The sequence below is a fragment of the Bos javanicus genome, chromosome 15, assembly GCF_032452875.1.
Source record: "Bos javanicus breed banteng chromosome 15, ARS-OSU_banteng_1.0, whole genome shotgun sequence".
Lineage (NCBI taxonomy): Eukaryota > Metazoa > Chordata > Mammalia > Artiodactyla > Bovidae > Bos > Bos javanicus.
Window position 1 is genome coordinate 315,513 of NC_083882.1, and position 27,494 is coordinate 343,006.

The following is a 27,494-nucleotide window of genomic DNA, read 5'->3' on the forward strand; positions in this document are numbered from 1 at the left end:
TTTTGGGTCTGGGCAAGCAAAGTCTTCTCAGAGAACTCAAAATTTCTGTCTATTGACATGGAATGTCAAATACACTTTAGTAAGATTTTCTCCATGTAAATTTCCCCCATCTCCTTAAGGAAAGGATATGTATTTGGACACATTACTGAACTAAGAAATAGGAGGAAGTTATTGTCTATAGAAAATAAAAATTCTTAAAAGCAGTAACATTGAATTTATTTATTAATAAAAAGCAGTTTCCTGATGAACAATTCTTTGATAAAAGCTTCTTTCACATCCTTGCTCCTCAGACTGTAGATCACGGGATTCAACATGAGGATCACTGTGGTATAAAACACAGCAACCATTTTCCCCTGCTGCACAGAGTCTTCTGAAGGGGGTCTAAGGTACATGAAGAAAAGAGTTGTATAGCAGACAGTGACAGCTCTCAGATGGAGCCACAGGTGGAGAAGCTTTGCACCTGCCTTCTGTCAAATGAATCCTCAATGTGGCAGGAAAAATGTAGATGTAAGAAATGAGGATGATGAAGAAAGAACAAGTGAAGTTAAAACCAGCCACAACAAACATGGACAACTCTTTATTATAGGTGTTGGAACAAGCCAGCTTAATCAGTGGTGGGTCAGCACAGTAGAAGTGATTAATTTCATTGAGACCACAAAAGGCTAGGTTGTAGGTCCACATGGTTTCCATAAGGCCAGTGAGAGATCCATATACATAAGACACCATGATGAGGGACGTGCACACACTTTTAGACGTTCTGCTGCCATGAAGCAGGGGGTTGCAAATGTCCATGTACTGATCAAAGGCCATGACAGCCAGGATGTAGATCCCTACATGGACCAAGGCAATAAAAAAGCAGCACTGAACCATGCAAGCGGTATAAGAAATGGTTTTCCGCTCTGATAAGAAAATTCCCAACATCTCTGGAGTCACATTGGAAGAGAAACACAGATCCACGAAGGATAAGTGGCTCAGAAAAAAGTACATGGGGGTGTGGAGGCAGGCATTGACCCTGATGAGGACAATTATGCCAAGATTTCCTGCCACTGTGACCATATATAAGGTGAAAAACAGCACGAAGAAGATAATCTGCAATTCCTGGGTACCAGATAGTCCAAGGAGAATTAACTCAGTCATTAATGTGAAGTTCTTCTCATAATTTCCTCCATGAGATATTGACTTTTACATTTATATTAGATTACAATAAAGTGGAAAAATTGATATTACTATGTCACTAATGGCTTTTTCACCAATTTCTTTTCTTTCTCTTTCTTTTTTATTACTGTTTTTCAACTCTTGTTCATTCTCAGTAAGCACAATCTCAACATGGCAATGAAATCTTATGTTATTCAAAGCATCTCTCATTTTTGACATGCCTCCCCCCCTTTTTTAATTTCCTTATTTTTCATTTCCCTTCTAATTGTGCTTCTCGTACTTTTTTCTTTATCTACTCTCTCCTTTTCTTTCTCTGCCTTGACCTCTTTGTTTGAAAAATATGCTTTATGGGCATCAGTTCAGTTCAGTTGCTCAGTCGTGTCCAAATCTTTGCGACTCCATGAATCGCAGCACGCCAGGCCTCCCTGTCCATCACCAACTCCCAGAGTTCGCTCAGACTCATGACCATCGATTCAGTGATGCCATCCAGCCATCTCATCCTCTACCATCCCCTTCTCCTCCTGCCCCCAATCCCTCCCAGCATCAGAATCTTTTCCAATGAGTCAACTCTTCGCATGAGGTGGCCGAAGTACTGGAGTTTCAGCTTTAGCATAATTACCTCCAAAGAAATCCCAGGGCTGATCTCCTTCAGAATGGACTGGTTGGATCTCCTTGCAGTCTAAGGGACCCTCAAGACTCTTCTCCAACACCAGAGTTGAAAAGCATCAATTCTTCAGCGCTCAGCTTTCTTCACAGTCAACTCTCACATCCATACATGACCACTGGATAAACCATAGTCTTGACTAGACAGAACTTTGTTGGCAAAGTAATGTCTCTGCTTTTCAATATGCTATCTAAGTTGGTCATAACTTTTCTTCCAAGGTGTAAGCGTATTTTAATTTCATGGCTGCAGTCACCATCTGCAGTAATTTTTCAGCCCCCCAAAATAAAATCTGACACTGTTTCCCCATCTATTTCCCATGAAGTGATGGGACCATGCCACGATCTTTGTTTTCTGAATTTTGAGCTTTAAACCAACTTTTTCACTCTCTTCTTTCATTTTCATCAAGAGGCTTTTTAGTTCCTCTTCACTTTCTGCCATAAGGGTGGTGTCATCTGCATATCTGAGGTTATTGATATTTTTCCCAGCAATCCTGATTCCAGCTTGTGCTTCTTCCAGCCCAGAGTTTCTCGTGATGCACTCTGCATAGAAGTTAAATAAGCAGGGTGACAATATACAGCCTTGATGTACTCCTTTTCCTATTCGGAACCAGTCTGTTGTTCCATGTCCAGTTCTAACTGTTGCTTCCTGACCTGCATATAGGTTTCTCAAGAAGCAGGTCAGGTGGTCTGGTATTCCCATCTCTTGAAGAATTTTCCACAGTTTATTGTGATCCACACAGTCAAAGGCTTTGGCATAGTCAATAAAGCAGAAATAGATGTTTTTCTGGAACTCTCTTGCTTTTTTGATGATCCAGCAGATGTTGGCAATTTGATTTCTGGTTCCTCTGCCTTTTCTAAAACCAGCTTGAACATCTGGAAGTTCATGGTTCACGTATTGCTGAAGCCTGGCTTGGCAGAATTTTGAGCATTACTTTACTAGCGTCTGAGATGAGTGCAATTGTGCAGTAGTTTGAGCATTCTTTGGTATTGCCTTTCTTTGAGATTGGAATGAAAACTGATCTTTTCCAGTCCTGTGGCATAGTCATCCTCAAATATTACAGTCAGGTTTGTTTATATCTAATTATATAAACATGTGAGAAAGAGCTTAGAAAGAGAAAAGAGTATGATATCAAAGAACAATATTTTCCCAAATGACCTAATTCATTTTGGATAATTTTCACCTAATCAGTTCCTTACTGGAGAATACAAAATAATTAAATTGGGCAAGTTTTATGCTTTGCAACTTTTTCAGACTCAATAGAATAAGGATTTTTTAGGCGAATAACTCAAATTTTCCTTCACTTTTTCAAACATAAATACATAATTATATTCTGGCATTTGACAAGGTTTTAAATTCTCCATCCATTAATCTTCCATTAGGTTATTTTATAGAGAATTTCCCACTGTATGGAGTTGGCAGTGATAAAAATCTTCAGTTCCTGGTCTCACTTCTGGTTTCAGTGTGAAATCTGAGGGCCAAGATTCTTTGTTCAAAGAGGAATATGCAGAAATCAAACTCTCATCCCTGGATATCTTACATGAGTCACTGATTTAAGGTGGTCACCGTAATGCAGTATACATTTCCATTAAATAGATTGCAGTGTGCTTTAAAGGCCAGACTGATCCTGCAAAGGAAGACTGACTCTATGAAGTCTGAGCTGACAGGTCTCCAGACTCCTTGGGTTTTTTCTTTATGCCTGGCTTTCTGGCTACACATTGATTGCAACACTACATGTGTTTCCAAAACAGTTTATTTTTGCTTGAGAAAGCTAGAGTTGACTTCTGTTTTGGCAAGAAATAAAAATAAATAAATAAATACTCAAACTAATAATAACTAAAATATGTGTTTGCTTTTCTATGTAGACTTCATCTATATTCACTAAATGTCTGCACTTTTATGTTCATTGACATTTATTTTTTTCCATATAGTTATTTATAAATCATAGGTCTAATTTTGGTATCATACATGATTGCACAAATAAGAAAGTTTTGATAGTTATAAATACTTGTAGAATAAAGAAATCTACCTATGGGGGAAGAGCTGTCTTAAGAAAGAATATCAATGGCTCTTCTGAGGAATGATTAAGGCACAATTTATGTCATTTGTAGGTTGATACCATTTTCCTAAGAGATTGCACAAACAAATGAGGGTGAAATAATTACTTTTTAAGATAATTATTTTTCAATACATGAGTTCTCTGGAGAAATAACAGTTGGGCACAATGCAGATTTACCATGTGACCCAACCTTCAGTCTCAATATTTTTTTCTTACATGGGGAAGTCTACACCATAGTATTGATGTCTACCATAATGTCTACATTATATTTGCCATAATAGCTTAATGCAATCTCTTCCACACCATTATTGTAACTTTGTGTCACAATGTGTTACCACCTTACTTAGTCTTATGGGTTGAATTGTGTTCCTTTAAATGGCAATACACTCCAGTATTCTTGCCTTGAGAATCCTATGGATAGAGGAGTCCATGTGGCCACAAAGAGTCAGACACGACTGAGTGATTAATACACACACACACATAATCCATATCAGACTTCCCTTGTGGCTGAGGTGGTAAAGAATCCGCCTGCAGTGTGGGAGACCTGGGTTCAACTCCTGGGTTGGCAAGATCCCCTGGAAAAGGTAAAGGCTACCCACTCCAGTATTCTAGCCTGTAGAATTCCATGGACTGTATAGTCCATTGAATGGACTGAGCGACTTTCATTTCACTTCATAATCCATATATCAAAACCTCTGCTTTCAGTACTTCAGAATATGAATTAATTTGGAGATAGTGCCTTTAAAGAGGAAATTAAAGTGTAATAAGTTCGTATGAGTTGGTTTAAACCAAAGATGACTGCTGTTTTTATTATTAAAAAAAAAAAAAAAAAGGAGATCAGTACACAAACTCACAGAGGATAGAGTACTTACAGACACAGGGAAATTACAGCCATCTACAAGGCAGAGAGAGGCTTCAGAATGAAACCAACTCTACTGACACTTTGATCTTGAATTCGTAGCCTCCAAACTGGGAGGAAATCCATCTCTCTGGTTTAAGTCAACCAGTGTGTGGTACTTGGTTATGGCAGTCCTATAAAATCAACATGCTCTGTGTTCTACAGACAAATAAAATGCGTTGATATTGGATTGAAGCTTTTTTTTTTCCTTTGAAGACTAGTATCATTTTTATATATTTTTACTATTTATAGTGAAGGTTAACACACACATACAAAATGTGCACAACACAAACATGTACAGCTTAATGAATTTTTAACACAGTAAACAAACTTATAAATGACCCAAGTTCTAAAGCAAGGAGAAGATTAACACTACTTCAGATCCACGTCTCACCTCCTTTCTCAGTTACTGTCCCTCAAGTCAGCTGCATCTTCACTTTTATTGGGCTTCCCCGGTCATTCAGATGGTAAAGAATCTGCCTGCAATGTGGGAGACCCGGGTTCAATCCCTAAGTTAGAAGATCCCCTGGAGAAGGAACTGGCAACCCACTCCAGCATTCTTGCCTGGAGGATTCACGGACAGAAGAGTCTGGCTGGCTACAGTCCAGAAAGTCGGACATGATTGAAGAGACTTAGCATGCACACATACAAATAACCAATTCATATGTGTTTTTTTTTAAAGTGTATCCCTAGATGAAAGCAAAAAACTACACATCTTGGTGGGGAATAAAAAAGGTCTGGGAAGGAAACTCATTTGCCAGACTAACAATGGTGGCCACTCCTGTAGTCACTGTCTACCTTGGGTAAAATAAATCATTGTTCTTCACAGAGTTCTTGCCTCTCAGAAACATAACAAATAATGGCAAAGTCTTACACCCTTCTTGTCACTACTCAGGTTTGACAGTATTTATGGTTCCTATCTATAACAAATTAATCCTACATATGTTAGCAAAGCATTTCCATCCCACCTCATGTGATCCTGTGTACTATTTCTCAATTTTCTATCCATGATTGGTGCCCCAGGCATGATCAAGTTATTCTCCTTTCATCAATTGCCTCTTATTGCCTCTTTCTTTAGAAAATGCCTTTTTCACCCATCTTCTACCTTTTTAAATTATACTCAGTTTCCAAAGCCTATCCCTATCCTGAAAATCTTAGTCAGAATTAATATTTTATTTCTCTTCACAAAACATTTTTATAAAAAAAAATTCATCAACTGTTTCCCTTATCCTAGGAAGTTGTATGGTAACTAAATGTGAATTTTATTCATAAATAAACATGGCAGTGGGTGTCTATTTAATCATTTTTAAAACCTATGTTTTCTACCTTTGACAAACTTTAATTACTTGTGTTGAGCTAAGTTAACACATGACCATTAATATATTTTTATCAGATATATTATCATATAATTTCTTTAAAAAAATCTCTATCAGTTGAGGTGTGAAATAAAAGGAAACTTTCCCTCAACATAGTCTTGCCTAGCTAAAGCAAACTTCCATTAAGGTTGTTAAATAGAGAAAGTCTTCTAGGAAAAGTCCATTTTATTATAATAGAGTTCTCAACCCAAAATCATCAAAATAAACAATAATTTAAAATATACTAAAAAATTTAAAAAAAATAAAATATAAAATATACTGTAAGGAAAGATATCTTAAAAATTAGGGCAGAAATAAATGCAAAAGAAACAAAGGAGACCATACCAAAAATCAACAAAGCCAAAAGCTGGTTCTTTGACAGGATAAATAAAATTGACAAACCATTAGCCAGGCTCATCAAGAAACAAAGGGAGAAAAATCAAATCAATAAAATTAGAAATGAAAATGGAGAGATCACGACAGACAACACAGAAATACAAAGGATCATAAGAGACTACTATCAACAATTATATGCCAATAAAATGGACAATGTGGAAGAAATGGACAAATTTTTAGAAAAGTACTTTTCAAAACTGAACCAGGAAGAAATAGAAAATCTTAACAGACCCATCACAAGCACAGAAATTGAAACTGTAATCAGAAATCTTCCAGCAAATAAAAGCCCAGGTCCAGATGGCTTCACAGCTGAATTCTACCAAAAATTTAGAGAAGAGCTGACATCTATCATACTCAAACTCTTCCAGAAAATTGCAGAGGAAGGTAAACTTCAAAACTCATTCCACAAGGCCACCATCACCTTAATACCAAAACCTGACAAACATGCCACACAAAAAAAGAAAACTACAGGCCAATATCACTGATGAACATAGATGCAAAAATCCTTAACAAAATTCTAGCAATCAGAATCCAACATCACATTAAAAAGATCATACACCATGACCAAGTGGGTTTTATCCCAGGGATGCAAGGATTCTTCAATATCCACAAATCAATCAATGTAATACACCACATTAACAAATTGAAAAATAAAAGCCATATGATTATCTCAATAGATGCAGAGAAAGCCTTTGATAAAATTCAACATCCATTTATGATAAAAACTCTCCAGAAAGCAGGAATAGAAGGAACATACCGCAACATAATAAAAGCTATATATGACAAACCCACAGCAAACATTATCCTCAATGGTGAAAAATTGAAAGCATTTCCTCTAAAGTCAGGAACAAGGTAAGGGTGCCCACTCTAACCACTACTATTCAATATAGTTTTGGAAGTTTTGGCCACAGCAATCAGAACAGAAAAAGAAATAAAAGGAATCCAAATTGGAAAAGAAGAAGTAAAACTCACTGTTTGCAGATGACATGATCCTCTACATAGAAAACCCTAAATATTCCACCAGAAAATTACTATAACTAATCAACGAATATAGTAAAGTTGCAGGATATAAAATCAACACACAGAAATCCCTTGCATTCCTATACACTAATAATGAGAAAATAGAAAGAGAAATTAAGCAAACAATTCCATTCACCATTGCAACGAAAAGAATAAAATACTTAGGAATATATCTACCTAAAGAAACTAAAGACCTATATATAGAAAACTATAAAACACTGGTTAAAGAAATCAAAGAAGACACTAATAGATGGAGAAATATATCATGTTCATGGATTGGAAGAAACAGTATAGTGAAAATGAGTATACTACCCAAAGCAATCTATAGATTCAATGCAATCCCTATCAAGCTACCAACAGTATTCTTCACAGAGCTAGAACAAATAATTTCACAATTTGTATGGAAATACAAAAAAACTCCAATAGCCAAAGCAATCTTGAGAAAGAAGACTGGAACTGGAGGAATCAACCTGCCTGACTTCAGGCTCTACTACAAAGCCACAGCCATCAAGAGAGTGTGGTACTGGCACAAAGACAGAAATATAGATCAATGGAACAAAATAGAAAGCCCAGAGATAAACCCAAGAATGTAGAGGCAAGAATATACAGTGGAGAAAAGACAATCTCTTTAAAAAGTGGTGCTGGGAAATCTGGTCAACCACTTGTAAAAGAATGAAACTAGAACACTTTCTAACACCATACACAAAAATAAACTCAAAATGGATTAAAGATCTAAACATAAGACCAGAAAATATAAAACTCTTAGAGGAGAACATAGGCAAAACACTCTCCGACATACATCACAGCAGGATCCTCTATGACCCACCTCCCAGAATATAGGAAATAAAAGCAAAAATAAACAAATGGGATCTAATTAAAATCAAAAGCTTCTGCACAACAAAAGAAACTATAAGCAAGGTAAAAAGACAGCCTTCAGAATGGGAGAAAATAATAGCAAATGAAGCAACTGACAAACAACTAATCTCAAAAATATACAAGCAACTCCTGCAGCTCAATTCCAGAAAAATAAACAACCCAATCAAAAAATGGGCCAAAGAACTAAATAGACATTTCTCCAAAGAAGACATACAGGTGGCTAACAAATACATGAAAAGATGCTCGACATCAATCATTATCAGAGAAATGCAAATCAAAACCACAATGTGGTACCATTTCACGCCAGTCAGAATGGCTGCAATCCAAAAGTCTACAAGCAATAAATGCTGGAGAGGGTGTGGAGAAAAGGGAACCCTCTCACACTATTGGTGGGAATGCAAACTAGTACAGCCACTATGGAGAACAGTGTGGAGATTCCTTAGAAAACTGGAAATAGAACTGCCATACGACGCAGCAATCCCACTGCTGGGCATACACACCAAGGAAACCAGAATTGAAAGAGACACGTGTACCCCAATGTTCATCGCAGCACTGTTTATAATAGCCAGAACATGTAAGCAACCTAGATGTCCATCAGCAGATGAATGGATAAGAAAGTTGTGGTACATATACACAATAGAGTATTACTCAGCCATTAAAAAGAATACATTTGAATCAGTTCCAATGAGGTGGATGAAACTGGAGCCTATTATACAGAGTGAAGTCAGCCAGAAAGAAAAACACCAATACAATATACTAACGCATATATATGGAATTTAGAAAGATGGTAATGACAACTCTGTATGCGAGACAGCAAAAAAGACACAGATGTATAGAACAGTCTTTTGGACTCTGTGGGAGAGGGAGGGGCATATGATTTGGGGGAATGGCATTAAAACATGTATAATATCATATAAGAAACAAATCACCAGTCCAGGTTGGATGAGGGATACAGGAAGCTTGGGCCTGGTGCACTGGGATGACCCAGAGGGATGGTATGGGGAGGGAGGTGGGAGGGGGGTGCAGGATGGGGAACACGTGTACACCTGTGGCATGTTGATGTATGGCAAAACCAATACAATATTGTAAAGTAAAAAAATTAATTAATTAAAAATAATAAAAAATAAACAATCATATTAATAGCAAAAAAATAAAAATAAATAAAATATACTGTAATTTCCAAATCAATGACTAATTTTACATGCATTCTGATTTTCTAAGTTCAATAATGAGTGTCATATTATTTCTTTAAAACTCAGAAAAATTTTTTCAACAATTAATTTTCCATTGAACATCTACTTGTAGAATGTGAGATGAGTTTTATTTTATTTATTTATTTTTTGATGGTGATTTTTAAAGTAAGGAATCAAGGATTCAGAACCAAGGATTTTAAGTAAGTCACTGAAATAAATATTACTTGGCTCTAGATTGAATATTCTTAAAACATATAATATTTATTCTATTATTCAAATAAAACAAAAAATCATGTTTACAATATCCCATAGTAAAAGATAATCAAATATGACCCGTTCAAATTTTTCAGGTAGTGATTCTTCATCCTTATGGATAAAGAGTAATATGTAGTAATTCAAATGTGGTATTCCTTATATCCTTACTTTCTATATGTTTGGCAGCTCAAATGAAGAATCACAAACATGTAGGAGAGACACTACTTCAATTTTGCTTTGCATTCTTCCAAGGAAGTACCGTATTCATAAGAGGATTACAAAGCAGGGATATTTTTCTGGCTTGCAAAGATTAAAAAGATGAAAAATTCATTTGTAAAAATGTAAAGTTTTGAGATTACCATATACTCTTAATCATATTTTGGAGTTCCAATATGATCTATGATAAATAACAATTTCATTTGATCTTAGTAGTTACAAAGTGGCAAGACACCATAATGTTGCTCCATATCACCAGCTCTGCAGAAAACAACTGGATGTAGTATACAAATCTATGCAAAACCTCATGTATAGGCAATGGTAGCCACAAGTGTACATTTTGGACTTAACGACATGAAGAGTACATGAAACTACATGAAAAGTAGGTAATCATATGGATGTAATGATCATAGAGAGCAGCAGGAATGAAATCTTGAGTTATCAGGAATGTAATCATATTATACTCTTCAAATAAGTTGGACAAGAAAATGACTTTTTTAAACAAAATATTAACCAGAATGTGTGAGATTGGCAGATTGGCAAAGTGGCAGTACGAGGGTGTGAATCTTAAAGTTAGGTCTAAGTTTTCAACAAGAAAGAGAATACAGGGAAATAGTAATAAGATGAAGAAGACAAGTTGCAAAGCTGAACAACTGGTCAGTTTCAGGAGGCTAAAATCCTTCTTCTTGTCTGATTTATTCTGAACATTTCCAGTTGAATTCTCCTGTTTAAGGAAACAAAAACAGATTTATTACACATGAATAAATTATATACATTTATGATACCATCAGTATGTTGACATGGTGTTTAATTCTCTTCACATTATAAGACTTGCAATTTCCACTTTGTAAAAGTTGTCTATACGTCTATCTATCCATCTATCTATCTTCTATCTATCACATACCTATGTTTTAGGGAATGCTGACTATGTACCAGGCTAAGTAGTAGAGAAATAACTGCTTTCAAATGTTATATCTGGCCTTAAGATGTTTATTTAAAAGGATTTCTTGGTGGCTTAAATGGTAAGGAGTCTGCCTGCAATGTGGGAGACCCAGGTTTGGTCCCTGGGTTAGGAAGATCCCCTGGAGAAGGAAATGGCCACCCACTCCAGTACTCTTGCCTGAAAAATTCCATGGACAGAGGAATCTGGCAGGCTACAGTCCATGGGGTTGCAAAGAGTCAGACACAACTGAGTGATTTCACTTTTCAATTTTTTTTAAGGTGTTTATAGTATCATGGGAAACATTGGTTTAAATTAAATAACCAAATCTATAAGGGTATTATATCTAAACAGTACTAAATGTAATAATGGAAAAATAACACTATGAGGAGTAAGAGTCTCAAACAACTGAGTAATTTTCTATTTAATAATAAAATGAGTTAATTTTATTGAGTGAAAAATATGTAACAGGTACTGTGCTAAATATTTTAGGTAATAATCCATTTCCTCTACACAGCTTCCCTATGAGAAAGCACCATATATTAATCTCACAGATGAGAAAACTGGGGCAGGGAGAGGTTGAGTAATCTGCTCAGTGAATCTGATTCCAGAATTCATGCTTTTAACTCTTAATTTAGTTGACAAATGATGGAGTCAGGATCTGATTATAAATCTTACTTTATTAAACATGTTGAATTTATTATAGATAATAACATAGGACGTCTTCTCATGGTGGATTATATCATTCAGTGTCCAGGAACAGTTAAATACCTGGTCAATAGCATTATTGGAAGACAGAAAATTATAGCTTTATTCATTGTGTGGTTTTTGTCATCAACAAACTATAGTGACAAAAAGGAAGGTATAGTAAAAAAAAAAAAAAAGCAATAAACTTGGAAGTCAAACATATTTGAAATAGTCTTCAAAGATACCCACTCCAATATTCATACAAACATGGGGTTCCCTCATAGTTCAGTTGGTAAAGAATCTGCCTGCAATGCAAGATATCCTGGTTCAATTCCTGGGTCAGGAAGATTCGCTGGAGAAGGGCTAGGCTACCCACTCCAGTATTCTTGGGCTTCCCTTGTGGCTCAGCTGGTAAAGAATCCACCTGCAATGTGGGAGACCTGGGTTTTATCCCTGCATTGGGAAGATCCCCTGGAGAAAGGAAAGGCTACCCACTCCAGTATTCTGGCCTGGAGAATTCCATGGATACAGTCCATGGGGTCACAAAGTCTGACACAACTGAGCCACTTTCACTTTTCACTTTCTAAGTTATGTGATTTTATGTTAGTAATCTGTAGTCTCTGTATGCTCATCTCTAAAATGGGAACTATAATACTGAAATAATAGTATTGGTGATAACATTAAGTGAAACAACAGGTATTAAGTTGGCCAGAAACATTCGTTCAGGTTTTCTGCTAGATTTGATGGAAGAAGTCAAATGAACATTTCGGGCAACCCAATATTAAAACAGTGCCTGATCTTTGAAAATTATTATTTCTTTTTCTCTCCTCCATACGTATATGTGTGAGTGTGAAAGTCTAAACATTCTTCAAATATCCACTACTCCAAAGAAAACATGTATGAATAAAAATATTAGACTTATAGCATTATTGTTTCCTGAAATACTCAACTATTTGTATAAATACACTAGGACTGATTTTCACTTAAAAAAAAAAAAAAAACACAAACAAAACTAGAGTTAGAGCTGATGATCTTTCAGATAGGTGGAAGGGAAAATGAAGCTATGTTACAACAGTTATTGCTCCTTAGGAAAGTGCATCAGATATGCAAATAATACCACTATAATGGCAGAAAGTGAAGAGGAACTAAAGAGCCTCTTGATGAGGGTGAAAGAGGAGAATGAAAAAGCTGGTTTGAAACTCAACATTCAAAGAACTAAGATCATGGTATCCAGTCCCATCACTTTGTGGCAAATAGAAATTGAAAAGAAGTGACAGACTTCATATTTTTGGGATCCAAAACCACTGTGGATGGTGACTGCATCCTTGAAATTAAATGACATTTGCTCCTTGGAAGGAAAGCTGTGACCAACCTAGATAGCATATTAAAAAGCAAAGACATCACTTTGCTGATGAAGGTCCATCTAGTCAAAGCTATGGCTTTTCCAGTTGTCATGTATGGGTGGGAGAGCTGGATCATAGAGAAGGCTGCACGTCGAAGAATTAATGCTTTTGAACTGTGACACTGGAGGAGATTCTTGAGAGTTCCTTGGACTGCAAGGAGATCCAACCAGTCAATCCTAAAGGAAATCAGTCCTGAATATTCATTGGAAGGACTGATGCTGAAGCTGAAGCTCCAAAAATTTGGCCACCTGATGCAAAGAGCAGACTCATAGGAAAAGACCCTGATGCTGGGGAAGATTGAAGGCAGAAGGAGAAGAGAGTGGCAGAGGATGAGATGATTAGATAGCACAACCGACTCAATGGACATGAGACAGTGGAGAAGAGGGAAGCCTGGTATGCTGTAGTCCATGGGGTCACAAAGAGTTGGATACAACTTAGTGACTGAACAGCAAACAACAACAGGGAAAGTTCATTAAATATTCTCTATTTTCTCATGGAAGCATCAATCATCACATTGCTCAATTTGTTCAGTAACTAGGATCTGTCAGATTTAAAAGGAGAAGGACAGTGATTTAAGGGACAATTCAAACATTTTTCAAGAGAGACTTTATCATTAATAAAGTGATTGCCTTATTTTTAGGTAAAAATCCAAGGTCCTCTGTTCATGGGGTTCTCCAGGCAAAAATACTGGAGTGGGTTGCCATCTCCAGGGGATATTCCAAACCCAAGGATTGAACCCGGGTCTCCTGCATTACAGGCAGATTCTTTACCATCTGAGTTACCAGGGAAACCCAGGATGGACATGAGTCTGAGTGAACTCCGGGAGTTGGTGATGGACAGGGATGCCTGGCGTGCTGCAATTCATGGGGTCACAAAGAGTCGGACATGACTGAGTGACTGGACTGAAATGAACTGAACTGAAGTACTTCACTACTTCAAAAAGCATTTCATGAGCACATACTTATTCTATGGCCAACACGGTGTTCAATAGAAACTAAAAAAAAGAAAAAGGTTATTTGAGGCCAGTTAGTCAATTCATGAAAGCAGTGGGTGAAATCCTCTTATATCTCAAATGTATGTGCAATAGCGCATAACTATGATCACCATATTGCTAATGTCAGTTACAAACATCAGTGACAGCGTGGGTCACCTGAATTTCTGAACAGTACTGTTGGCTTAAAAATAATGCTTCCTCAGAGTCACTTGGTCCTTCCAGAAACTTTCTTATATTTGTAAAAAGGGAGGCACTTTGTTCACTTTCAAAATGGGCATTTTTTAATGCTGCAATCAGTACTGAACCTTTATTTAGTGTCAAGTCCATCTAGATTGTAAAGATAGAGACATGGACCCTGGGATCACAACATTTGAAAAATAATTAAAGGGCTAGTTTTACATAACTGAATATGTTTGTATTCTTAAAAACAACAGATCTCTAGATATTTAAGTAGAATTCAACAAACTATAAATTGAATGTTACAAGTTAAAAGAATAGCTATTTGTATGTATGTTTTAACAAAATTTATAAGCAATCTGACTTTCAAAATAAAGTTATTTCGATAACAATATCTAATAATGGAAAGATAGAAATAATTGTATGGGATAGCATAGAATTAATGACTATAAAAATATTGAGCAAAAATAAGTTCTAAGGTGAAAAGGATGCTTTGAAATAAAATGAGAAAAAAAAGGTGTCAGTTGGGATAATAATATCTGTGTCATCCTTTTCCTTTGAAAGTAACATCCAACACTGATTTTGTTCAGACACTGCCTGGTCTGGCATAATATTGAATGGGACTTACTGGTATATTTTGGCAGGTGCATAAAAGATGAACAAGTTTTTGTTTTGTGCAATTATAAGACTCATTTCAATTTACTCAGAATAAATGGATTCCCTCCTCTATAGCATCAGCCCTTTCCTTTTCTTTATTATAGCACTTAACACATTTTTTTGACTTGTATATTTACAGTTTCATGAAACTGTGCAACACTAGTGCTCCTTGCAGGTTCCTCGGTATATGAAGCAGTTCTTGGCTCATTGTAGATACCTGCTAAACATTCATCAACTTGGATATATAAGAATTAATTGTGACAAAGGACAATTGTGGGTAAAATTTGAACTATGGTATTGACAAAAAATATCTGCCACATTCTGAAAAAATAGATTACTAGAGAGGAGAGAAAGCATGAAAACCCTAAGAGGTCAGAATGACGTTGATAAACTCTAGAGATGATATAATTCCTCCGGAGGCAAACCCTAAATGTTTGTTTGAACCATTCTTTGTTTTAGGAATTAATATATAAAAATAAATTGTTTGGAAATTTTTGTTTTCTGTTATGGCCTAAGGAGAAAATGTCTTATTGAAAATGACTGTCACAGGTGGAGAAAAATAAATGGATGTCATTCATGGACATGAGGGTGCCATCACACATTGTCTCCCCAAGGTGACAGCAAATCTTATCAGCAGTTGTGATCATATTCTTCTAAACCATGAGATCAAAGCCCCTGCATGGTAAATGCTACAAAATTATAAAATACTATAACTTAGCTTACCATAGTGAACATGTATTAACAATTTTGTATATATATGTACATATATGGCCATATCTTATATTGATTTGTGGATATAGAGAAATATCCTAGAAATATAAAAAAATGTTAGTAATGGTAAATTTGAGAAGTGAGATTGGAAGATCAGAGTGGGACAAAGAAAAGGAAATATTTTACTTTATATTCTTTTAGAGATTAAATGTTTTACTATGAGAATGTATAACTTTTTAATGTAAAATTAATGTATATATACAGATATAAACATAAAAATAAAATACCTACATATATAATGCCCAACCTTTTACACATAATACACTCCCATATCACTTGTAAAACTATAAACTGAGTCTTTAGCTTTTCTGTCATTAGCTTATAGCTTTTAGTCATGGATTTAAAATTGACATTTCTGTAATGCAGTTAAACTTGGCCTGGTTCTCATAAATATAACTTATTTAATATATAAAGAAAAAGACACTGCAATTTTATTTCAAAAGTACCTTTCTTCTAATCAATTTCCAAAAAGCTTGTTTCACATCCTTGTTCCTCAAACTATAAATGAAGGGGTTCAACATAGGGCTTACAAAAGTGTAGAAAACAGCAATGATTTTGGACTGCTCCACTGACTGGTCTGTGGGAGGTCTAAGGTACATACAGAACAGGGTCCCATAAAACACAGTCACTGCCACCAGATGGGACACACAGGTGGAAAAAGCTTTGTGCCTGCCTTCAGCAGAGCGCATCCTCAGGACGGCAGTGAGAATGAAGATGTAGGAGATAAGGATTATGAGAAGAGAACTGGAAAGGTTAAATCCTGCCACCACAAACATGGATGTCTCCTTAATGTAAGTGTCAGAGCAGGAGAGTCGAATGAGGGGTGGGTCAGCGCAATAGAAGTGATTAATGACATTGGAGCCACAGAAGGTCAAGCGGTATGTCCACATGGTTTCCATCAGGCCACTAAGGAGCCCGTAGATATATGGACCAGCAATCAGGCGAATGCAGACCCACTTGGACATCTTGCTGCTATAAATCAAAGGATTACAGATGGCCATATACCTATCATAAGCCATTACAGCTAACATGTAATATTCAGTAATCACCATGGCAATGAAAAAATAGCACTGGATTAAACAAGCAGTGTAGGAAATGGTTTTTTTCTCTGATAAGAAGTTCACCAACATCTTGGGAGTCACATTAGTGGAATACCACAAATCCAAGCAGGACAAACTGGCAAGAAAAAAGTACATAGGGGTGTGGAGGCATGAATCTATCCTGATCAATAACAACATCCCAAGGTTCCCTCCCACAGTGATCAGATAGATCCCCAGGAACAGCACAAAGAGGATGGGCTGAAGATCTGGGCGATCTGTTAATCCCAACAGAACAAATTCAGTCACCAAGGTGGAATTTCCTCTGCCCATTTTCTTAGGTGCCAGCATTGTTCACTTCAGTCAGTCAATCAGTTCAGTTGCTCAGTTGTGTCTGACTCTTTGCGAGTTCACTTAGGTAAATTAAAATTATTCACTTAGATAAATAAAGTAGCCCATTAAAGTAGAAATAAAAAAAAAAAAGAGTAAATTGGTTGAAAGCAAGGGCCTGAATTGTTTTCCTGCAAATAAAGTACGTGAACTTTAAAAAAAAAAAAAAGAAGTGAATGAGAAGTCCATCATACATTTCTTCTCTCTCTTTCTTGTATTCCCTTTCTCTCTTTTCTTTGACCCTGTTACCCTCACACATAACTATTACCAGACATAGTCTAAGACTGAAGGAGGTAAGACTTTTAATAAGGTCATAATCCCTAATAGCTAGGTATACAATGTGCAGATGATTCCCAAGCAGAATGGCTCTTGTGTCTCCACCTTATTTTGAAATGAGGGAAAGTGAAAGTGAAGTCACTCAGTCATGTCCGACTCTTTGTGACCCCATGGACTGTAACTATCAGGCTCCTCTGTCCATGGGATTTTCCAGGCGAGAGTACTCGAGTGGGTTGCCATTTCCTTCTCCAGGGGATCTTCCCAACCCAGGGGTTGAACCTGGGTCTCCTGCATTGCAAGCAGATGCTTTACCATCTGAGCCACCAGGGCAGTCTCATTGGAATGAGGGAAATATAACCCAAAGTTTAGCTTAAAATGGCTTCAACCACCAACTGTTACTTACAGATTGCTACAAAACTGTAGATTCATCATTGGTCCCAGGGACGATTCTGGACAAAATGGTGAACATGTTTGGAAACACTTTTGCAGTCTTTAATAGTATGTGCATATTTATTTGTTTATTAGTCATGTCACATGCAGGATCTTAGTCACCTGACCAGGGATCAGGGACCTGGCCTGTGCCCCCTGCAGTGGAAGTAGAGTCTTAACCACTGGACCACCATGGAAGCTTCCCAGTATGTGCATACTTAGAAATTCAAACTTAGAGAATTGTATTTCCTACTTACTGTATTGCTGTTGTTGTTTAGTTGCTAAGTGATGCTCAACTCTTTTGTGACCCAATGGGCTACAGCCTACCAGGCTTCTCTGTCCATGGGATTTCCCAGGCAAGAATACTGGAGTGGGTTGCCATTTCCTTCTTAAGGGGATCTTCCTGACCCAGGGATTGAACCCGCATCTCCTGCATTGGCAGGTGGATTCTTTACCACTGAGTATTAGAGTCTCACATTATAGGAATTTGAAGAAAAATTACTGAGGCCTATTTTACTGATCACTCATCTCCAACTCTTTGCTAACTCATGGACTATAGTCTACCAGCCTCCTCTGTTCATGGAATTCTCCAGGCAATCATACTATTGTGAGTAGACATTCTCCTCTACAAGGGATCTTCCCATCCCAGGCATCAAACCTGAGTCTTCAACATTGCAGCCAGATTCTTTACAGTCTCAGCCACCGGGGAAGTCCCACTTTACTACTATGTCCCAACAATACAGAATGATGTAGCATTCTTTGTGAATAGACCAAAGGCAAAGACTCCAGATTCAGAAATAACAAATACCTGGATGAACTAGAGGAAGAATTTTTCATTCAGAAGAGTTTATGTGAATAAAGCAAGAGAGACTTGGATAGGGAAAAAGAGAAGTGGCAAAAACTTAGATCATAGTTTTGTTTGCTTATCCATTTATGTATTCATGTTTCATTTATCCAAGATAGCACTTAAGGAGTTCATAGCATATAACAAAATTTGGTAACATTGTGCTGCTAGGGGAACAAAAATTTGACTCTAACCTTCCTAGCATCATATAGTTCAATTAATTCAATTTAGGTCAATTTATATAATAAATAGTTCAATTATCTTCTTTAGAGATTGCAATGTCCAGAAGTTATATATATATATAAACCTAATCAACAGAGGAGGAATCATTCTTAATGCAGAACTGCAGTTCAATTCAGTTCACTTCAGTTGCTCAGTCATGTCCGACTCTTTAAGACTCCATTAATCGCAGCACTCCAGGTCTCCTTGTCCATCACCAACACCCCGAGTTCACTCAAATTCATGTCCATCTAGTTGGTGATGACATCCAGACATCTAATCCTCTGTCATCCCCTTCTTCTCCTGCCCCCAATCCCTCCCAGCACCAGAGTCTTTTCCAAAAGTTAACTCTTCACATCAGGAGGCCAAAGTATTGGAGTTTCAGCTTTAGCATCAGTCCTTCTAAAGAACACCCAGGACTGATCTCCTTTAGGATGGACTGGTTGGATCTCCTTGCAGTCCAGGGGACTCTCAAGAGTCTTCTGCAAAACACAGTTCAAAAGCATCAATTCTTCAGCGCTCAGCTTTCTTCACAGTCCAACTCTCACATCCATACATGACCACAGGAAAAACCATAGCCTTGACTAGACACACCTTTGTTGGCAAAGTAATGTCTCTGCTTCTCAATATGTTATCTAGGTTTGTCATAACTTTCCTTCCAAGGAGCAAGTGTCTTTTAATTTCATGGCTGCAGTCACCATCTGCAGTGATTTTGGAGCTCAAACAAATAAAGTCTACCACTGTTTCCACTGTTTCCCCATCTATTTCCCATGAAGTGACAGGACCAGATGCCATGATCTTAGTTTTCTGAATGTTGAGCTTTAAGCCAACTTTTTAACTCCCCTCTTTCACTTTCATCAAGAGGCTTTTTAGTTCCTCTTCACTTTCTGCCATAAGGGTGGTGTCATCTGCATATCTGAGATTATTGATATTTCTCCCATCAATCTTGATTCCGGCTTGTGCTTCTTCCAGCCCAGCATTTCTCATGATGTACTCTGCATATAAGTTAAATAAGCAGGGTGACAATATACAGCCTTGACATACTCCTTTCCATATTTGAAACCAGTCTGTTGTTCCATGTCCAGTTCTAACTGTTGCTTCCTGACCTGCATATAGGCTTCTCAAGAGGCAGGTCAGGTGGTCTGGTATTCCCATGTCTTTCAGAATTTTCCACAGTTTATTGTGATCCACACAGTCAAAGGCTTTGACATAGTCAATAAAGCAGAAATAGATGTTTTCTGGAACTCTCTTGCTTTTTCGATGATCCAGCAGATGGTGGCAATTTGATCTCTGGTTCCTCTGCCTTTCTAAAACTAGCTTGAGCATCTGGAAGTTCACAGTTCATGTACTGCTAAAGCCTGGCTTGCAGATTTTCAGAATTACTTTACTAGCGTGTGAGATGAGTGCAATTGTGTGGTAGTCTGAGCATTCTTTGGCATTGCCTTTCTTTGGGATTGGAATGAAAACTGACCTTTTCCAGTGCTTTGGCCACTGCTGAGTTTTCCAAATTTGCTGGCATAATGAGTGCAGCACTTTCACAGCATCATCTTTCAGGATTTGAAATAGCTCAACAGGAATTCCATCACCTCCACTAGCTTTGTTCGTAGTGATGTTTCCTAAGGCCCACTTGACTTCACAATCCAGGATGTCTGGCTCTAGGTGTGTGATCACACCATCGTGATTATCTGGGTCGTGAAGATCTTTTTTGTATAGTTCTTCTGTGTATTCTTGCCACCTCTTCTTAATATCTTCTGCTTCTGTTAGGTCCATACCATTTCTGTCCTTTATCTAGCCCATCTTTGCATGAGATGTTCCCTTGGTATCTCTAATTTTCTTGAAGAGATCTCTAGTATTTCCCATTCTGTTGTTTTCCTCTATTTCTTTGCATTGATCACTGAGGAAGGTTTTCTCATCTCTCCTTACTATTCTTTGGAACTCTGCAATTCAAATGCTTATATCTTTTCTTTTCTCCTTTGCTTTTCACTTCTTTTCTTTTCACGGCTATTTGTAAGGCCTCCCCAGACAGCCATTTTGCTTGTTTGCATTTCTTTTCCATGGGGATGGTCTTGATCCCTGTCTCCTGTACAATGTCATGAACCTCCATTCATAGTTCATCAGGCACTCTGTCAGATCTAGTCTCTTAAATCTATTTCTCACTTCCACTTTATAATCATAAGGGATTTGATTTAGGTCATACCTGAATGGTCTAGTGGTTTTCCCTACTTTCTTCAATTTTAGTCTGAATTTGGCAATAAGGAGTTCATGTTCTGAGCCACAGTCAGCTCCTGGTCTTGATTTTGCTGACTGTATAGAGCTTCTCCATCTTTGGATGCAAAGAATATAAGCAATCTGATTTTAGTGTGGACCATCTGATGATGTCCATGTGTAGAATCTTCTCTTGTGCTGTTGGAAGAGGGTGTTTGCTATGACCAGTGCGTTCTCTTGGCCAAACTCTGTTAGCCTTTGCCCTGCTTCATTCTGTATTCCCAGGCCAAATTTGCCTGTTACCCCAGGTGTTTCTTGACTTCCTGCTTTTGCATTCCAGTCCCCTATAAGGAAAAAGACATCTTTTTGGGGTGTTAGTTCTGAAAGGTCTTGTAGGTCTTCATAGAACCATTCAACTTCAGCTTCTTCAGCATTACTAGTTGGGGCATAGAGTTGGATTACTGTGATATTGAATGATTTGCCTTGGAAATGAACAGAGATCATTCTGCCTTTTTGAGATTGCATCCAAATACTGCATTTCAGACTCTTTTGTTGACCATGATGGCTACTCCATTTCTTCTAAGGGATTCCTGTCCACAGTAGTAGATATAATGGTCATCTGAGTTAAATTCCCCCATTCCAGTCCATTTTAGTTTGCTGATTCCTAGAATGTCGACGTTCACTCTTGCCATCTCCTGTTTGACCACTTCGAATTTGCCTTGATTCATGGACCTAACATTCCAGGTTCCTATGCAATATTGCTCTTTACAGCATCAGACCTTGCTTCTATCACCAGTCACATCCACAACTGGGTATTGTTTTTGCTTTGGCTCCATCCCTTCATTCTTTCTGGAGTTATTTTTCCACTGATCTCCAGTGGCATATTGGGCACCTACTGACCTGGGGAGCTCCTCTTTCAGTATCCTTTCATTTCGTCTTTTCATACTGTTCATGGGGTTCTCAAGGCAAGAATACTGAAGTGGTTTGCCATTCCTTTTTCCAGTGGACCACATTCTGTCAGACCTCTCCACCATGACCTACCTGTCTTGGGTGGCCCCACATGGCATAGCTTAGTTTCATTGAGTTAGATAAGGCTGTGGTCCTTGTGATTAGATTGACTAGTTGTCTGTGATTTGGTTTCATGGTGTCTGACCTCTGATGTCCTCTTGCAACACCTACCATCTTACTTGGGTTTCTCTTACCTTGGACATGGGATATCTCTTCATGGCTGCTTCAGCAAAGTGCAGCCACTGCTCCTTACCTTGGACAAGGGGTATCCTCTCATGGCCGCCCCTCCTGACCTTGAACCTGGAGTAGCTCCTTTCGGCCCTCCTGCGCCCGTGCAGCCACCACTCCTGGGACCTGTGGTTACTCCTCTCAGCCGCCGCCCCTGACCTCGGGCGTGGGGTAGCTCCTCTCAGCTGCCAGCCGCTGCCCCTGACCTTGGGCGAGGGGTAGTTCCTCTTGGCCATGCTTCTGCACTATCACAGCCGGTGCGCTTCTGATACTAACTCAGCAGCCACTCACGATAGTCTAATTTTAACTGGTCGTTCCAAGTTGTGTGTTCTAAGATCTTGTGTGTGTGTGTGTGTGTGTGTGTGTGTGAATAACTCAGTTGTGTCACTCTTTGCAACCCTAAGGACTGTTACCCCCCATCCTCCTCTGCCATGGAGTTCTCCAGGCAAGAATACTGGAGTGGGTTGCCATTCCCTTCTCCAGGGGATATTTCTGACTCAGAGATTGAACCTGAGTCTCCCACATTGCAGACAGATTATTTATCATATGAGCCGTCCAAGATCTTAAGTGAAGTGAAGTGAAGTGAAGTGAAGTCGCTCAGTCGTGTCCGACTCTTTGTGACCCCATGGACTATAGCCAAACATGCGCCTCCATCCATGGGATTTTCCAGGCAAGAGTAATGGAGTGGGTTGTCATTTCCTTCACCAGAGGATCTTCCCGGCCCAGGGATTGAACCCAGGTCTCCCACATTGTAGGCAGATGCTTTACCGTCTGAGCCACCAGGGAAGTCTTAAGAGCTAAGACCTTAAGAGCTTCCAAATTTAAAGAGATATCAGAATTTATTGGTTTCTTTTTTTATGTAAAACTTACAAAATATAGCATTGGCAAATAATCTGAATTTTAATAACGATAACCCTGTATGCGAGACAGCAAAAGAGACACTGATGTATAGAACAGTCTTTTGGACTCTGTGGGAGAGGGAGAGGGTGGGATGATTTGGGAGAATGGCATTGAAACATGTATAATATCATATATGAAATGAATCACCAGTCCAAGTTCGATGCATGATACTGGTTGCTTGGGGCTGGTGCACTGGGATGACCCAGAGGGATGATACGGGGAGGGAGGAGGATGGGGGGTTTGGGATGGGGAACACGTGTATACCTGTGGCGGATTCATGTTGATGTATGGCAAAACCAATACAATATTGTAAAGTAATTAACCTCCATTTAAAATAAATAAATTTATATTAAAAAAATAAACCTATTCTCAACCAGAGCATAACAAATCTGTGTGCTTGATATATTGAAATTCAGATAACAATATATTGACTATATTTACAGTATCTAAGTTGTTCCTAGCAGTTGAATGAAGTACCCTCAGAAGTTAGCTACTTTAATTTTGTGATACTTCCAAGATAGCATAAGAGTTAGTCATTATAATAAGGTAATCTTTGTACATAAACAGCAGTCAACCCTACATGTATGTGAGTCATTTTCCCGGGGAAATAAAAGTAAATGGTAACACTGCTTGCCTCAAAAGATCTGTTTGGTGTCTTCATGGTAAAGGAGATAAATGAAGAGAACATTAACATCAGACGTGATTAGTTCAATAATAAAGATTTGAATGGAGTAATTAACTGTGTTCTAGAATCAGTATATGGATTGAAGAATAATAGCATTTAACAAGAGTTTGAAGGAAAACTAAATTTTATACAAGGACAAGGGTAAAGAGTACTTTCAGATAGAGTGAACATGAAGAGACAAAAGGCTTTCAAGAGAAATCAAATAAACCCATAGGTATATTTTCAAGGATTAATTTTCTACAAGGATGAATTTTTCACAGTACAGAAGAAAACATTTTAAAGGGAAAACAGTTAAATAAACTGAAGTCCCCATCACAAGCTAAGAAGTGTAGATATCCTTGAAAGCTATAAGGTAGCATATCTTTGAATTTTTCTGGAAAGTATGTATTACACCCAAATTATGGAGATGGATTAGATCCAATATTTTCTGTTAACTTGTCAAATAAATAATTTGCTGGGCTTAAATCTATACCTTTGGTCTTTGGGAGGAAAATACAATAATTAGAGAATCAGAATTTATGTAAATAGCAGGAGTATTCTTACCAGAGCACTTGGGTTTCTCTGGCTTATTGGTACAGAATTCGCTTGCAATGTAGGTAGACCCGGGTTCAGTCCCTGGATGGGGAAGATCTCCTGGAGTATGAAATGGCAGCCCACTCCAGTATTCTTGCCTGGAAATCCCATGGAGGACGCAATCACTGGGGCACAAAGAGTCAGGCACAGCTGAGCAACTAATTCTTTCACTCACCAGAATGATGAGTCCATTTGGAAAATATTTGTTTAGAATATACAAAGCTTCTGTTTCATGGCATAAAGATACTTATCTAATCTTTAAATCTCTACACTTATGCCCTAAATAACAGCACCTGTTTAGTCACTGTATTACCTTTAACAACTAATAAAGACAAAAATACAACAAAGTTGCCTATAGACAAAGCTATGTTTTTTCCAGTAATCATGCATGGATGTGAGACTTCAACCACAAAGAAAGCTGAGCACTGAAGAACTGACATTTTTGAACTACTGTGCTGGAAACTCTTGAGAGTCCCTTGGACAGCAAGGAGATCAAACCAGTCCATCCTAAAGGAAATCAATCCTGAATATCTATTGGAAGGACTGATGCTGAAGCTGAAGCTCCACTACTTTGGCCACCTGATGCAAAGAGCTGACTCAATGGAAAAGACCCATATGCTGGGAAAAATTGAAGGCAAGAGGAGAAGGGAGCAACAGAGGATGAGATGGCTAAATGGCATCACTGATTCAATAGACATGAGTTTGAGCAAACTTGGAGCTAATGATGGACAGAGAAGACTGGCATGCTACACTTCATGGGGTTGCAAAGAGTTGTACATGACTTAGCAACTAAACAAAAAAAGACAAAAATAGATATAACCAAAAATAAAAGAGAGAATTTAATCTGACTACTTCTTATTCTTTCCTTTAAATAGATTCAATGAGCACACTCCACAATTTGGGGGGGGGGAAGACTATATTTTGAACTAGTACTTCCTCCCATGCACATGGTTGCTTCAATTTTACAAAGCAATTATGCTTTTTTATTTTATTTTACCTTTAAAAAAATCCTGCAACTGATATAAAGAAGATGTATTAATAATGAGGATAATGGGGCAGAGATAAACATTGTTTGCTATAACCTGAATTTTTTATATTATTATTTTCAAAACTATTCAGCAGGGCTTCCCTGGTGGCTCAGTGGTAAGGAATCTACCTGTCAACGCAGTGGAGATGGGTTTGATCCATGGTAGGATGATCCCACATGCTGAGGGACAGCTAAGCCTGTGCACTACAACTACTGTGAAAGCAAATATTTTAAGGACTTTCAAATATTTATAATTTTCACACATTTTAAATTGTGTTGAAATTAGTAATATTAAGCTCTTTTTAAATCATATCTGCCTGAGTTTCTCCACTTCTCTTTTTTCACCTCTATTTTGCCATCCATGACACTATTATCAAGAGTGCTCAGCAACCCACCAGGCTCCCCCGTCCCTGGGATTCTCCAGGCAAGAACACTGGAGTGGGTTGCCATATCCTTCTCCAATGCATGAAAGTAAAAAGTGAAAGTGAAGTCGCTCAGTCGTGTCCGACTCTTCGCGACCCCCTGGACTACAGCCTACCAGGCTCCTCCGTCCATGGGATTTTCCAGGCAAGAGTACTGGAGTGGGATGCCATCGCCTTCTCCACAAGAGAGCTCTAATTACGTTTTTGGTCTAACTCACACTTTAACGGCCTGTGGTAACTGGAAAACATAATTCTCAACATCTTAGTTAAAAATTCTTTGAAAACCTAAATGTGCATCTTGCAAATATAAATGGTATTAAAGATTTTTTGATAAATTCAGGCATTGCTTTAGAGTTAAAGCCTTTTTTTTCCCCACTGAAAATTTAAAGCGTTTTTTTTTTCCCACTGAAAATATCTGAACTTTTAATAGAAATTCAATTGAAGATTCGTTCTGTTTCCATAAGCAAATGGTTATAGAGCTTGAGATATGTCAAAGACTCATGTCCAATGGCTATGAGAATGACTTTTGATAGCCTTCCATTTAATTTTTACTGCACCCGGTATTTCCTATGGTTAGAAATATTGTTTATTTGATACTTATCAAAGTAGTAACTAAATTTATCCTCCACAACTCTCATTTTTAACTCCTTTTCTGATATGGAATACTAAGTAATTTGTATTAAATTATTGTATCAGCTATACTTCAATATAAAATAAAAAGTTTAAAGTTTGGGGAAAAATTATTGGAGTCATTGCTGAACTCGTTTTAAAATAACCATGAATATTTTGCTCTCTGTTGGAGAAATATCACACACAAACATTAAGTAAGCTTCGGTAAGGCAAGGAACTAGACACCCTTCTAAAAATGGTTTTCTCATGGGACATTGATATACTTTTTTTTTTTTTTTTAATGTCCAGTTTGAAATTCTGGGTCATTAGTAGTCAAGGTAGATAGTTATCATTTTTTGAAAGTCTAGGTTACTTTTCTTTTCTCAAGAAATATAACTGAAATAAACTCCACATTAGGTTTCACTGGCTCAATAATGTCAAACTGCTTTCCTCTGGATTGGAACAAACCAGAATAAGCTAGGTAACAGAGAAAATATAGATTTGTTTATCCTAATGAACTTGATTCACAAAGATATTGATATTCATATATGTTTATACTTTGCTATGCACAGGTGTGAGAAAAAAAGCTTTACTTGCAATTTAGTAGGAATTATTGATCCAAAAACCAGAGGTGCTATTTATGGTAAATTGATAAACATAGTAAATATTTGGTAGAATCTTGGAGTTCCAAGAATTTCCTCTTCTCCCTCTCCAAGAAAAACAAGTCACAACAAGAAAAACATCAATCACTGAAAGTACAAAACTCACCTCTTCAAGTGACACTATTACCTGGAATACTACTCATTGAAATGCTTATAGGAGAAAAGTTTGCCCTCTTCTGGGTCCATTGAAAATAGTGTAGCAGACTAATTTTGAACTGTTGTCACATTTGCTAAAAAATTTAAGTACCCAAATCTACAATTTTGTGG

The 27,494-nt window shown here is 37.6% G+C and overlaps 2 protein-coding genes across 2 annotated transcripts; both read right to left on the minus strand.

The window, feature by feature from the left end:
* Positions 1–215: 215 nt before the first annotated feature.
* LOC133261578 (olfactory receptor 5M8-like) lies at positions 216–1,769 on the minus strand. Its single transcript, XM_061440031.1, is given in 3 exon segments — positions 216–436; positions 439–459; positions 462–1,769. Coding segments are annotated over 3 exon segments (918 nt in total). The 5' UTR covers positions 1,138–1,769.
* A 14,375-nt stretch (positions 1,770–16,144) lies between these two features.
* LOC133261142 (olfactory receptor 5M5) lies at positions 16,145–17,101 on the minus strand. Its single transcript, XM_061439688.1, has one exon. The coding sequence runs from the start codon at positions 17,099–17,101 to the stop codon at positions 16,145–16,147; it is 957 nt and encodes a 318-aa protein (XP_061295672.1).
* Between the last annotated feature and the right edge of the window lie 10,393 nt (positions 17,102–27,494).

Coding starts and splice junctions, on each gene's coding strand:
- LOC133261142 (XM_061439688.1), bottom strand. CDS start 17,101: ATGCTGGCACCTAAGAAAATGGGCAGAGGAAATTCCACCTTGGTGACT.